General features: G+C 42.2%; 1 protein-coding gene across 5 annotated transcripts; it reads left to right on the forward strand.

The window, feature by feature from the left end:
* Positions 1 to 9,628: 9,628 nt before the first annotated feature.
* Positions 9,629 to 14,789, forward strand: Fam170a (family with sequence similarity 170 member A). 5 transcript variants are annotated; one of them, XM_031366306.1, is made up of 5 exons: positions 9,629 to 9,918; positions 12,083 to 12,229; positions 13,041 to 13,802; positions 14,072 to 14,130; positions 14,665 to 14,789. In XM_031366306.1, exons 1-5 carry the CDS (start codon positions 9,864 to 9,866, stop codon positions 14,719 to 14,721), a joined length of 1,080 nt encoding a protein of 359 aa, XP_031222166.1. In that variant the 5' UTR covers positions 9,629 to 9,863; the 3' UTR covers positions 14,722 to 14,789. The 5 variants fall into 5 exon arrangements, with proteins under 5 accessions (XP_031222166.1, XP_031222168.1, XP_031222169.1 ...); XM_031366309.1 differs by having other exon boundaries at positions 9,642 to 9,933; positions 12,083 to 12,261; positions 13,223 to 13,802; XM_031366305.1 differs by having other exon boundaries at positions 9,642 to 9,933.
* Positions 14,790 to 15,003: the final 214 nt, after the last annotated feature.

Below are 15,003 nucleotides of genomic sequence, written 5' to 3' on the forward strand. Positions count from 1 at the left end.
ATTTCCAAAGGAGTCTTAACAGCTTCGCACTGATTTCATTACACCAACCAACCAACCAACAAACAACAGTCTTAAGTAAACATATCTATGATTGAGGGAGAACTGCATTCTTTCACTCTGGCAGGTCTGAGTTACAAGTCTATGTCAGGACTTAAAATAAACATAGCCACTAGGACTCATTGAAGAGAAACTGGGTGCCAACAGGGAAATGAGATTTGGGCATTTGCAGGCAGTATTTTATAGCTCATGAAAAGGCTTTAAAGGTTGAGATGATTGCCTTTAAATATTATATGGGCTGTATAGAGTATAGATTATTCTACGTGACTCCAAAGGGTAAACTAGTGTATTGGACAAGGTTCTCCAGAGGAATAGAACTGATAGACTGAGTCTATATCTATTGAATGGAAATCTATTAGAATTGCTTACAGGTTGTGGTCTGGCTAGTCTAACAATGGCTAGTCTTTCTTGTAACAGAAAGGCCAAGAATCTGGTAGTTGTTCAGCCCATGAGGCTGTATGTCTTTGGTCTACATTAGAATCTTGAAGAAGTAGGTTCTAATACCAGCAATGTAATGCCTCAGCACTAGAGTACATATAAGTGAGAGATTGAGGGGAAACAGGAAAAAAAAAGTAAAAGTTTCCTTCTTACTGGTCCTTTTATACGGGCTGCCAAAAGCAAATATGTTCCAGATAGAGGTTTGTTCTTTTGACCTCAAATGATCCAGATTTAGGGTGAGTCTGCTCATCCCAAATTATCCAATTTAAAAAAAAAATCATTCCTAGTTGTACCCAACTGCTTGGGTTTTAGTTACTTCCAGATGTAATCAAGTTGACAACCAAAGTCAGGCATCATGGTGATAAACAATAGGTTACAAAAAAGCAGGTTTGTCCTTACAAGGAATAATTTTCAGTAACACCTGCCCTGTAGTTTTCTAAAAACAGTGATGATGACCATGACCACAAAATGTTTGATGAGTCAGAGAACTACTTAAAAGGACCATTCCTCCTCCCCCCTCTCACCAGGAAATTCAAGGGCATCACAGGACTGGATTTCACAAACATTATGCTTCTTCCCGGTTTGGAACAGCCCAGCAGCTGCTGGACTGTCCTAGACTTTGCCTACACTTTGGTGACTGGGTCACACTATACTTTGGAAGGCTGCTGATAGGAAGGGAAACGAAGCATTCACAGGGACACAAGTTACTTTGTTTTGACAGTTGCCTTTTCCGTGTCTTCAATATGCCTGATTTAGACTGTGGGTCCTGCAGACCTGGGGCTGCAGGTGTATATTTGATAATCTTTCACTTTGCATACCAACGTATCCAGCTAAATTATTTTTCCTTTTTTTTTTCCTAAAAATATGCATATGGGTGTTTTGCCTACAGGTATGTCCATGCACCATGTGTGTGCAGTGCCCACCAAGGCCAGAAAAGGCCGCTGGATTCACTAGGACCGGAGTTACAGATAGTAGTGAACTGCTATGTCAGTACCTGGATTCCCTGCAAGAGTTCTCTTAGCTGTTGAGCAATATCTACAGTGCCCTGTCCCCTTAACTGAGATTTTGTAAAGATTATCAGACATTAAATATTGTCAGGCTCCAAACAATTTGCAGTCATAGACTTTCCCTGGGAGAAGACTGGATTTGAGTTATTTACAACAGTTCTAAGATATGGAAATCTCAGGGCACTCTAGAGATAGCCAGTTAAAGCTTCCATACACACTTTAATGTATTTTCAAGCAAGTATACTGCTTCCCACTGTATGCCAGGTCAGAATGTCCAATTTTTCAGACAGTCTCAGGACTCTGATCCCCCGTTACCCTCTCAAGCACAAACTGTGAATGATAGGATGTTTTTGCTCACAGTCTACAACAGAATCCCTGTAGTGACAAGCAGTAAATATTCTGAAAAGAGAAGTTCAAGGTTGACCATTTTAATGCTTTCCTGAGGACGGAGAGACACTGCTCTGCTCTCCCAGCCTCAGGCCAAGGATCACACTGGTACACGTAAGGAAACATTTTATTTTGATCTTTCATAGGGCTGTAAACATCAGGAAGACAACATTTATGAATCAAGAGATGTTTAGAGTGCAGGATTTTCCAGTGGTTCAGGTTGGTCCCTCATTGTGGATATACTGCTTATCTTGTTGAAGAGACACCAAGACACTGGCCAGTGGGAAGAGACACTTTTCACATCTGGGAGCTGTTGTCCAGGGCATATGGTCCATGGAGGAAAATTCTGAAACCCTACAAAGTGAGATTTTTTTTTAAAGGAAGATGTGGCTCAGTTGGGATGAATCTTTTGGGTTAGGAGTTTTTCTCAGGTCCTGCAGTCATCTGATTTCCTTTCTAAGGCTTGCTTCCCTTGCTTATAATTTACACACATCACTTAAGACCCCGATAGGAATATTTCTTTCATACTTCTGGGTTTTACCTTAATCTCAGTGCTGCTTTATAATTATACACTGATTACAATATGGCTATTGGAGTGCTGAGTCTCAATTCACTTTTAACATTATTTACTATGAATATATGTATATATATGTATATGCATATTTATATACTGTTATTAGTCCATTGTCTAACTCAGGGGTACCATCTCAGGAAGACTGGTCTATAGATAATTCATAAGGAAGCTGAATATTAATTTTGGTACTTCCTCAACACCTTCCTACTCATCCCATTTCTTCTTTGTTCTTTATCTACATGTATTAGTCAAAAATAGCCTGATTTCTGGGTGTCTTCCCCTAGTCCTTGCTTAAGTGTGGACTGATAGAGATTTAAAGTCTCAGTTCTCATAAACATTTACATCTGAAGAAAATGATTGAAGGCTTAACACTCAAAATGCTAAATCTCTATAGTTAAATTCTAGGTAGTGAAATTTGTGGCAAAGATGATGAGGGTCAGGTCAGTTACCCAGGACAAGTAGGGCTCTCCCTTTCTCATTCTGGTTTAGATAGTGGTGCAATGATAGAGGGAATGGGAGGTTTTCCAGATAAATGTTGTGCTGTTGGAGGTGGAGGGTGAAAGAACAAGCTGGGATCCTGTTTGGGCAAGGAAAGCAACATGCAGTGCTTTTACTATTTAAGATTCTTTTGGGAGGGATGCGGTGGTGGTGATATATAAGAGGTTGGGAATGGCAAGATGCAAAAGTTTCACTATTTAAGTGTTTTGTTTTGGGGGGAGGGTGTTGTATAGGGGAAGGAAGTGCAGAGAATTGTGAGAATCCAGAGAAGAGAAACAAGCCCTCTTCTCTTTAAAGACTCATCAGTGTTGCAGAACTGACTCTTAACAGAGCTGTCAAAGAAACAACTAAGAGCCACTGGAAACTGGGAAAGTGGGAACCCTTCTTAAGGAGAATCTGAAAAGATTCTGTAAAAAAAATGACCTTTCAGAATGTATTTGAAAAATCTGTACAAGTCAAACAACAGGACCTGGGCAAAGGCCTGAGCTCTGCTTGAGCTCTGCTTGATTGAGGTGGGAAGTTTGGGTAAATTAGCAGAAAGGTAAAAGGTGACTGTTGTGTGGTAGGCTTGAAAATGTCACAGCACTTTGAAGGTTTGGTTGGCCATCTCAGGCTTCGGTCCTCTCATCTTAGTAAGCCATTTACGATCTGAGCAAAAGGGACAATGCTCTCTAAAGTGTAACTCCGAGCAGGAGAGATTAAAGGATGGAAATGGCATTGTCATTTTCCCACAATTTGAGAAAGCATGGAAGGCTGCCTCTAATTTATCAGGTGCGTATGGGATGTGTAGGAATAGAAATAAGCAGCTTATTGTAATGAATAAATCCCTCTTCCACAGATGTGTTGCTTTTCATCATGGAGCAAATATTTGGCAGTCAAGTTATCTTTAAAGTAATAACAGAAAAACTGTTTGGCATAAATGTCTCTGAGACATTTGCTGCTTTGCACAGACCTATGAGCAAATAGGAGAGCACCAAGCATTTACCGTGAGTCGCTCGTGGCTTGCAGAGGCTGCCGTGCGATTGCAGATGCTTTTATTTCAGCCGAAACTGTGAGGCTGCAGCCACCACTATTATTCATAGACTTAGAGTGCCAACAAGATAATCGAAATGGCAAAGTGGGAATCAAGAGTTTTTCAGCCATTTCTTGAAGTCTTAGAAACATTGTTTCTTGTGTATTCAGACTATTAAAGCCACATAGATAGCTCCTCTTTACCAACTTCATCACTTCTGAAGCAAGGAAGTGAAATTAGGTTCCTGTTCTTTTTCAGTTTAAGGCCAAGTGTTTTGAGGAATTCCAGACATTCCTTCCTGAACTTATTATGAGACTAGTAAAACAAACAAGGGCACAATCTTTGCATATAAACCCTAGCAGTGCCTGGTAGAAAGGATTTGAAGGACCATGCTCTAACACATAATTTTAGATCCAATTTTGTAAATGTGCAGCCTGGTCAATCGTATTTCTTGGTAACTGATTTTTGAGTGGCTGTGACAGCTATCCCTTCTAGGTCAAAGCATTTAATGCCAGCGTGGGACCTTCCAAGCACTGTTTTGTCTTCTACAATGGTGTCAGTTTTCCAGCTGGCAGTGGCTTTGTCAACTTGGGTCTAGAAGTAAGGATGATGAAGAAGAGCAGGGTTCCTGACTGACCAACAGTGGGAACATAGCGGGATCGAAGAAACTCATTTTAAGCCACTGAGATTTGGGGAAAGTTTCTCTCTCTCTCTCTCTTTCTCTCTCTCTCTCTCTCTCTCTCTGTCTGTCTCTCTCTCTCTCTCTCTCACACACACACACACACACACATACACACATACACACAAACACTAACACACACACACACACACACGAATGGATAAGCTTCTTTTTTTGATTGATAGTTTCTTAGTGACAGCTCACCATTGTTGAAGTATACATTTTCGCAATGGCCAATGATGCTGAATACCATTTGGTGTAATTATGTGCTCTGTGCATCTCATCTCTCGTAACTTGTCTCTTCCCACCCTTTGTCCATTATCTAACGGAGTTAGTTTCAATGCTGGGCTTTGAAACTTTTAGACTATGTTATAGATAGTAATCCTTTGTTGGATACATAGTTTACAAATACTTTATCAGAGTCAATAGATCTCTTTTTATATTATTAATGGGATTCTGATGCAGCCTAATTTGTCTATATTTTTTCATGTGTATTATGTTTTTAGTTTAATGTTTAAGGAAATTTACATGGAAGTATACACTCCTGCATGTTATGGCTGTATCTGATTCTGAGGATCCCTTTCTCAATTTCTTCCCTCAAAGTTGGATAGTTTTATTCTGAGTCCATGATCCATTACTTTGCTAGTTTTCTGCAATTCTACAGAGTTAACTTTTGTGTAAAGTGTGAGGCTTAGATGGCCATTCATTTCTTTCTCATCTGGGTATCCAATTGCTTCAGCTCCATTTATTCAAACAGCTATCTATTCCCTGTTGAATTACTATTGCAGTTTTGTCAAAAATCATTTGGTATATTTGAGGAAGTTTATCGCTGCAATCTCTATTCTGTTCAATTGATGTATGTGTTCATACTTCAATTGATGTATGTGTTCATACTTTAGCCAGAATCACTTATGCTTGATTATTGTAGAACATAATGCCTTAAAATAGGTAATTTCTATTCCTTTTCAAAATTGTTTTACTTACTCTAGTTCCTATACCTTTACATATAAATAAAAATCCACATCTGTAACTACAAAAGTTATTCTGGGATTTTTGATGATCACGCTAAATCTATATATTAATTTGCAGGGAATTTCATTTTACTGTTGAGTGATAGCTATTTGTTTATAACTTTTCAGTCTTGCGTACTATTTGTTGATCTTGTAGCTGCTCATTATTTGAGCTGCTACAAGTGGCATTGTTTTGGTTGTGGTGTTCAACTATCCATTGACAGTATACAGAAGAACAAGTCAGCACTCTGCACTTACGTGTCCCACACATGGGTTATCAGTTCTGAACACGTACTGGTGATGACTTTTGCTTGTCATAACAACTATTTCCACTCCATTAACAGCACACTGGGTAGCATAAGTTGTCTAAAGAAGACTGCAGGAGGCTGTGAATAAAATGGACACTTGCCATCCCCTTATTTGAGAGTCTTCAGCATTTGTACCCATTTTAATCGGCAAGAAGTCAAAGAGCCAGTTCCCCATGGATGTTGACAGGCCACTGGGGTAAGTTTATCTTCTTCCCTGTGATCCTGATTAATTTTCTCAGCTATATTTAGGAGTCCCTTTGCCCCCAAAGGCTGCCTTTCTTCCTCCCTCAATCACTGTCTCCGCAGTGCTTATCTTTTCCTAGTGTGTCTTATTTCCCTGCAGTTTTTTTTATCCAATGATATTATCTGCAAATGGGAATCATTTTATTTCCCACATCCCCTCTGTGAAGGTTTTCTTCTCTTTTCATGCCCTATTTGACTGGCCATACCTTCCATCTTTATTCTAAGAGCATCATCATCAAGAACAGTGTAAGGAGACAAATTTGCTGTGCTTGCCTTCTTAAGGGGGGAAACGTGTAGCAGTTTACTATTAAGTATAATACAATCTTAGCAGGAGAGTTTACATAGATCTCTTTATTGAACTTGGAAATTTCTTTCTATTCATATTTGTATGAGACTGGAGAAGTCACAATAGGTATTTTCAAATGATTTTGTTGTACCAGTTGCAATCAGTGATAGCCAGTTTGCATTGGTACAACACAATATACAATCAAGCTGTTGGTGATGTTTCTTTCTTCTATAGTTTATTTTAGTGATGGAAAATTGCTAGGAGATCAAGGGGTCTTGATTGAGCCTCCACTGAATGCCTAATAGGAAACAGTTCCATCACAGTGGTAGTACAAGTGAGAGGAAGGCTCACATCTCAACCAGGAAGCATAGAACCTGATGCCTGGCTCTATGCTTCCTTCTTGTCCTTCTGACAGCTACCATGAAGTGCTATGAAAACCACATGATTCTCTTCTAAGGGTATTTTACAGGGACTTAAGGCCCTTCTCTATTAGGTCTAGGTTCTTAGAAGGTCTTCCCTTCTTGTCCTGCCACCCCCCAGAACATGCCTCTAATATATCAATCTTTGTGGACTCAAATCACATCCAAACTATAACATTAAGATGTTATCTTTTCTCATCTAGCTAATATAATGAATTATACTAAATGACTTTCAAATATTAGATCAGCCTTATATCCTTGGAAACCTTTTTGTTTTTAAATATTTATCTATTTGTTTTATGTGTATAAGTACACTGTAGCTGAACAGATGGCTGTGAGCCATCATGTGGCTGCTGGAAATTGAACTCAGGATGGCCCTGCTCGCTCTGGCCCTGCTCACTTCAGCATAATACACTGCAGCTGTCTTCAGACACACCAGAAGAGGGCATCAGATCTCATTACGGGTGGTTGTGAGCCACAATGTGGTTGCTGGGATCCGAACTCAGGACCTTCGGAAGAGCAGTCAGTGCTCTTACTCGCTGAGCCATCTTGCCAGCCCTGGAAACCTTTTTATAGTGTATAATTTCTTTTATAAATTGTTGAATTATACTGTTAATGATTTGTTGAAGATTTTTGTATCTTCATTATGAGAAATATTGGTATAAAGTTATTTTTGCATTTGTATTATCGTGCCTTGTTTTGGTTAGGGTATTGCTACCTCATGAAATGAATGGAGAAGCCTCCTGTTTTCATGTAAAAGGTGGTATATAATTGACATTAATTCTTCTCAAAATGTGTCACGGGATTCTCCAGTGAAAATGTGTGGTCTTAGAGATTTCATTTGAAAGCTTAGCAATCATAAATTTGTCTTCCTTTATAGTTACAGGGTTAAGCAATTTATTTCCTGTTGTATGAGTTGCAATTGATTGTGCTTCTGAGTTTTTCTACCTATCTCCTCTGTCTGTCTGTCTATCTATCTATCTATCTATCTGTCTGTCTGTCTGTCTGTCTGTCTATCTATCTATCTATCTGTCTGTCTGTCTGTCTGTCTATCTATCTATCTATCTATCTATCTATCTATCTATCTATCTACCTATGGTTTTTGGTATTATTGTATTTACTTTTTTAAATGTCCATAGGATATGTGGTATCTTCTTTTGCATGCTTGATAATGCCAGTTTTCTGGCTGTGGAAGTATATTTGGTGTGTTTTCAATATGTGTGCATTTTCAGATATATCAAACACGAGTGCATTATTGTCATAACATTTCAATAACCCATGTGAAGAGTGGCGTCTTCTACCTGCCCTTTCCACATGCTCTCTCACTTCTGGGTTCACAATACGAGTGTTTGTACTTTAAAGTCGACTTCTAGGTTGGAGCTCTGCGTAGCATAGGGATGCCTGGTCCATATTTTCCCCAGATTCTTCAAAGATCACGTGGAGCAATTGGTAGTCAGGTAGGAAGTTAGAGTGAGGTAGTTAAGAGGGGTCATCTTTGTCTTAGAGCTGACAGACAACATAAAACAACAAAGATTTTGGTGTCTGGTATCATGTTTGCTATTTGAAGGAAAGCTAGTGCCACATGCTACAGATGTGTCTTGCTCCACTCATATTAGCAAGGACTTTTCTCTGTGCGTTTCCCCTTATGCATCTTAGCTTTAGCATCTCTTCCCTTAATGACAGGAATATTTTTTCCTTATAGCTACATGAGAATATATTCTCCAATGCAAGTAAAAAATCACTTTACGATTCCTTAAATCATACAAATAGTCTGATTTTTAAGGATAGGCAGTGCTTTCACTACCTCTGCCTTGTATGTAGGCTCCTCCTATCCATCTATCTGTCTGTCTGTCTGTCTGTCCGTCTGTGTGTCCACATTGCCCCAAGGCTGCTCCCTAAGGTCAGGTTAGAGTAGCTTCACTGGGTAGGTGTTAGATACAGGAGTCTAGCAGCTTTGCCCCTGGAGAATATCTTCAAGAAAAAGCATATCATCTCTCCCCTCACAATCCCATTTAACTGTCAATTTAAGCTTGGGTCCTGTTCATGCTTTCTGTGTATTTCTACACACTTCTCTTTGGAAGTCATGCAGGACTGTGGCTTTGAGGGTGTCCACCAGAGTTCCTGGCTACCCTGGGTCCTGGGCTTTAAGTGGGGCAGGTTGGCATGGTTATTATTTGAACAGCACAGCAGTCTTCTTTTGGCATTTTCTTGTATCTATCTCCCAGAACCACATCAAGGCCCATCTTTCCCAGTGTTTGCATAGACCTCTGATCTAATTGGTATTTCCACACTTTCAGTAGAACAAGAGGAGAATGAATGTATAATCAAAAAAAAAAATCTGCCTATGTTATGTTTCTGGTCCAGTATTCTGTTTTCTGAAAAGTTTGGGGCTTTAGAGGCAATTTATTAACAGTTTCAGTTCTGTCAATACCTCTGCTCCGAAACAATGAACCCAAAGCTTGCTACCTGTTTAAGGGCAGAAATGAAAGGGTGAAATAAAAGGAGAAAAGACAAAAAATGAAATAGAAACATGTTAACATCTAAAAATATTCTGCCACAATTGAGAGAGGAGAACTGAATTCCTCAGAGGGGTTCCACTGGGGGGGGGGGGAAGGAACTGCTCTTGCAAACAGGATTTCTGAAGCTGCGGAGGCTGTATCAGACTGAGGTCCATAGAATGCTCTGATGTCATCACTGAGAATCCTCCAGTAGGCCCTGTGACCTTTGACCCTTAACAGCCATGCAGCATGGTGAACACTGGGCAGGGCTGCTGTTTGATTAAATAATCTTGAGTTCTTCAGCCAGTTAAGAGACTTAATTACTTTTAATTTGTGTTGAATTATCTCAACGGATTTCCTGAAGGCCAAGAAGGGTCCGCCAACGTGTAGGGAAAAGGTGACTTTGGACTTTTAAGTATCCTCTAAGGGACTATTCTAGCTGACACCATGAAACGGCGACAGAAGAGGAAACATCTGGAAATTGAAGAGTCAAAGGAAGCTGGTGAGAATTCAGGAGGTATATGGTGGGCAGCGTGACTTGGGGTACCCAGGGATTCTGGTAAGCTTGAGCTTCCGCTAGGAAGGGGTAATTGAGGAGGATCCAGATGAAGCAGAGGCAGAGATCGCCTATCAGCTGATGCTTCCAGATCTATATTCGGGGTTTTGTGGTGTGAGACAGTGCAAAGAGTTCCGATGCCCACAGCAGAAAGATAATTAAGTTGTGTTGTTTTATGAACTTCCTTTCTGGCTACTGGCATTTCCGGGGTGCTGGCCTTTGGAGCCAGGGACTCCAGGTTTGCCGAGGTCCAAACTCGTCAGAGGTGCAGATTTTCTGAGATCACTTTCTGTGTGCATAGCTTGTATTTGTTTCGTTTCCGCACCCACCCCCCCCCTCCCCCCCCGGATAATGGGTTGGAGCTCTGATGGGGATTGATAAAAAAAGAGTTTCACTTAGTCTTTTAGGAAAGAGTAAAAAGTAGCCCAACTAGTTAAAGGGCCTTGTTGAGGAACATTCAAGAAATAAAATGCTTAGTCAAAAGATTAAGAATTTGTCAGGGTGCTTGTTATATTGAAACCATGAAAATTTTATTCCTTGAGTAGAAAGAATTTTTAAGTGGCCTATTAGAGTTTGTGCATGTACAGGCTTAGACTCTCCAGGAGAAATGGAAAAGGAGGGAAGGGCCTCATAAGAGACCTAGGTTCATATTGTTGTTCCTCCTATTGAACCAACCAGACCCCCAGAGGTCTTAGGGACTTAACCACCAACCGAAGAGTACACATGGAGGGGCCCATGGCTCCAGCTGCATATGTAGCTGAGGATGACCATGTTGGACATCAACGGGAGGAAAGGCCCTTGGTCCTGAGAGGGCTTGATGCCCCAGTGCAGAAGAATTCCAGGACAGGGAAGCTGGAGTGGGTGGGTTGGTGAGCAGGGGGAGGGGGGATGGGATAGTGGATTTCTGGGAGGGGGGAACCAGGAAAAGGGGATAACATTTGAAATGTGAATAACGAAAATATCTAATTCAAAGCAAAAGAGACCCAGGTTATATCAGATGGGGTGAAACTAACTAGGACCCCGGGGAAAGCAGAAGTCACTGATAAGTGCTGGATTGTATCCTAGGATGCATGATAATGGCAATTACTAAATGTAAAAACAAAGAAACACACACACACCGTGTGGGCTGGAGAGATGGCTCAGTGGTTAAGAAGACTTACTGATCTTATAGGAGGTCCTGGCTTTCATTCCTAGAACCCACATGGTGGCTCACAACCATTGATAACTCGAGTTTCAGGGAATCAGATGCCCTTTTTAAAATCACCTTGGGCACCAGGAATTTACACAGGGGGCATATATAAATGCTGGCAAAATACTCATACACATAAAATAAAAATAAATGGATAAATAAATTTTAAAAAGAAAGAGCTTACTATGAAAGAGTAGGCGTGTGTAGGAAATGCAGCAGAATGGAACCCTACCTAGATGCTAGGATGGAGGCCTTTGCCCAAAGTAGAGCCCAGAAACTTCCATGAGCCCAAGGGCCTGAAGACTGTGGACTGAGCCTGTGACCAGTGGCTCAAAGTGCTGTCAAATTCTTACTGTCATCTACCAGAAAATGAAGGGGATGGGTTTAACTCTCCCATTTACCCTCATATTTTCTAATGTTTTGTCCAGGGATTCTTATTGGGAGGGGGGGGACAATAGTAGATGTAAGGGTGGGAGAGTGTCACCAACTGTGAAGGGTGTAAGGTACAGCTTCTGCATCTTCACCTAGACTTGGCTAACACTCAGTGTATGTGATAATATATACAAAGCTCTCATAAGGGCCTGCTATGAGAGAGCCACACATGTCCCATATGTGCCCTGATGTGGAAAGAGGTCCCATACCTCTGTATTCTGAGAACACATGGCTATATAAACATACCATTCCTTTACCACATGCACACATAGACCATGTGTGTGATGGTTTTTTCTCTGCCATGTATGAGCATGTATGTATGTTAAATATTCTATAAGGACCAGAGTATCCATTAGGGCCAGATTCCAAGCCGTGTGTATTTATTGTAATTGTTTTGTGTCAGACACCAGTAAGTATTTGTTGGATAGGTAAATGATGTACAAACATGACCAAATAACCATATCTTTGTGCCTTTCATACCTTCCTCAGGAATTTCAAAGTCACAAGAGGATATCTCTCAGCCTGAATCCACTGGAGTGCCCAAAGCCCAGAGCCCAGGGGTAGGGGAGGTCTCCTCTGCCTCCGAATACTTCTCCTGTGTTTCTTCTCCACACAAGCTCATCCATCTTAGTAATGGTGCGAGGCTCCTTGGGTGTGACACGCTTTGGGTATGGGGCTTCCTGGGTGAAACTCTGGGGTGTGGGGCCCAGTATGCAGTGAAGAAGGGATATAGATTCAAGGATAAGGCTGAGAGGAAGTTCAGGGAAGTTGGGGGTGGTTAGGGTTCTGAAGAGAAGTCTAGATGAAATTCAGAGCTACCAAGGGAGTTGGAGTTTGGTTTGGGAGATCCTGATCCATGATATCATCATGGTGAGAAGTCACGAAATAGTGGTTAGAAGGGTCTGGCTCAGGGCAGCAGGCTAAGGGACTGGGGAAGCACCTTTAGAAGACTTGTGTGGTTTCGGCCTTCAGAGTTCTGCATAGTTCTGCAGCACAGACATCAGTTTAGTTGTCATAGATATAGCTCACCCAGTACAGACTCATAGACTTTGCACATAGCCATACTCCACACAGATGCAAACATTCTCAGCACATGCACATTCTGAAAATGCATAACCTATGTATTCTCAGACACCATAGCCCATGCTCCACAAATACCACACAAATGAGGTCACAGGATTCCATCTTCACGGCATTCACACTTTATCTCCACTTCATTTAGTCTTTATTCCTCACTATCACTCTCCATGCTCTTAAGTACACACTGTCTGCTGATATCCTTATACAAAAAACCCATAGCATATATAGCACTCTCTAAGGCAAATGCCAACCTCATAATTCAATCATATCACCCCAAGATATCTTTTCCTGTGTCACACTAATGTCACTCATGGCCCCTCAGCTTTCTCCCTGCAGATGCTCTTATATTTCTAATTTCAATCCCCAGGAACCCGGAAATTGCCACAAGACAGTTCTAAGGCTAGATCACCACTAGGCCAGGTCCCAGAAGGAGAGGCGACTACTGCCCCCACACAACAGGCCTCCTCATCCTGTCTGTCTTATAAGACTTGTGTGTCCTCTCTGTGTATGAACAAAGAGGAGAGGGGGATGAAAATATATTATATGCAGGTGCAAATGAAAAAAGGTGTGGCCATCTTCTGGGACACAAAGGATACCTCAGAGTCCCTAGAAAAGCAGCCAAGGATGGAAGAAGCCACCCTTCCTGAGGGTGTGTGGGCAGGAGGCACTCCACCCTCTGATGCATCCTCCAGAAACCTGTTGGACAGTGAACCCATTGGGGAAGAGAAAGAACATGAGGAAAAAACAGATTCAGACAGCCCACCAGGGTCTTCCATGGTTGAAGAGAGACCCAGGGCCAAGACTCCTGACTGGCTGGTGACCATGGAGAATGGCTTCAGGTGTATGGCCTGCTGCAGGGTCTTTGCCACCATGGAGAGCCTCCAAGAGCACGTACAGTATGGGATCAGGGAAGGCTTCAGCTGCCACGTCTTCCATCTCACCATGGCTCAGCTGATTGCCAATGTGGAATCAGAGAGCACCGAGGAGGAGGAAGAGGACCGCAACGAGGAAGAAGAGAGACCCAAGGAAAAGAAGGCTAAGGAGGAGCAGCCCCCAGAGGAAGATGTTGGTGTGAAGAAACCCTGGAGCCAATGTCCAGGCTGTGCATTTGACTCTCCAAAGGACAGAAGTGAGCGTGGGTTGGGTTTGCTGAGAAATCTGTCTCTCCGGTGTAGGCTTGCACCTCCATCAGGAATAGACAGGGCTTTGTCAGTTCTGGGGATGACAGAAGGGGGATTAACAACCAGGCCCTCTGCTTCTTGCTCAGGAATCTTACACGACTGTAAGTTGGGATTTGACCCGAGCTTTTCAGCTCCCGCAGGAAGTTTGTATCATTTCTAAGGGCCATCAGAGCACCTTTCCTCATTAAGAAGTGTCCTTATTTTGGTTTCCACACAGCAACTGAGATTCCTGGGTCAGAAGAACCTGCAAGATGGGGTGGCCCTTTCTTGGGAGAGGTAAGGCCACAAGAAGAGAAAGCTTATAGACTAGGAAGCACATAGAACAGAGAGCAGGGCTGTGCTGGGCTGTTTTGAGGCACATTCAGTTCTAGCGAAATTGACCTGTATTTGTTTACGTAAGAAACTGCAGAGCTTCAACCAGGAACCTTTTCTTTTCCTATGTGATGGTCCTCTACTTTCAGAGGCTATGCTCTTGTCCCTCTAAGCAGGTAGCTCAGCACAACCTCAGGGACCAGGGCTGGTCTGGAGAGAGGATGTGGACCCAGCAGGGACCAGAGTTTTGGCTCTGAGAGTGTGCAGTCTAAGCTGAGAGCTTGGTGGCCCATGGCCATAGTGTTGGTTAGGGAAGATGGAACTGTAGAGAGGAGAAAGGGAGCTGCGTGGAAACCTGGGCACGTCCTAGAACTTTTACTTTGCTGCAGTGGGTCTGGAAACCAACTGTGGCATTAAGTAATAGTAGAGGGTAACTGACAAGCAGCGGTCAGGGCGTTTCTCACCTCTTCCTGTTCTACCACATTTTCTCCATCTCAGGAAGAAGAAAGGACCATCAAGACAACAGTGGCAGCAGACAGAATGCCAGTAGTGTAAAGGAAGACGAAAAGAACACTCCGTCCGACACATAAACATCCTATGCAATAAAGCTTGTTTTCCAAAGTGGGCCTGGCTGCTTTCTTAGCCAAACCCTCGAGCTGCCCACCTCCCCATCTCCAGAGCTGGTCAAGGAGGCTGCAATCCAGCATTAATATATGCCTGTTTCAGACTGTGGAGCCCACAGTCTGAGGCTACGACTGTGTACTTTGGAAATCTTCTACTTAGCACCTTGTCTCAACCGGATGAGTTAGAAAAGTATTTATTTCCCCCTTATTTTAT

Source organism: Mastomys coucha, unplaced genomic scaffold (assembly GCF_008632895.1).
Source record: "Mastomys coucha isolate ucsf_1 unplaced genomic scaffold, UCSF_Mcou_1 pScaffold13, whole genome shotgun sequence".
NCBI lineage: Eukaryota > Metazoa > Chordata > Mammalia > Rodentia > Muridae > Mastomys > Mastomys coucha.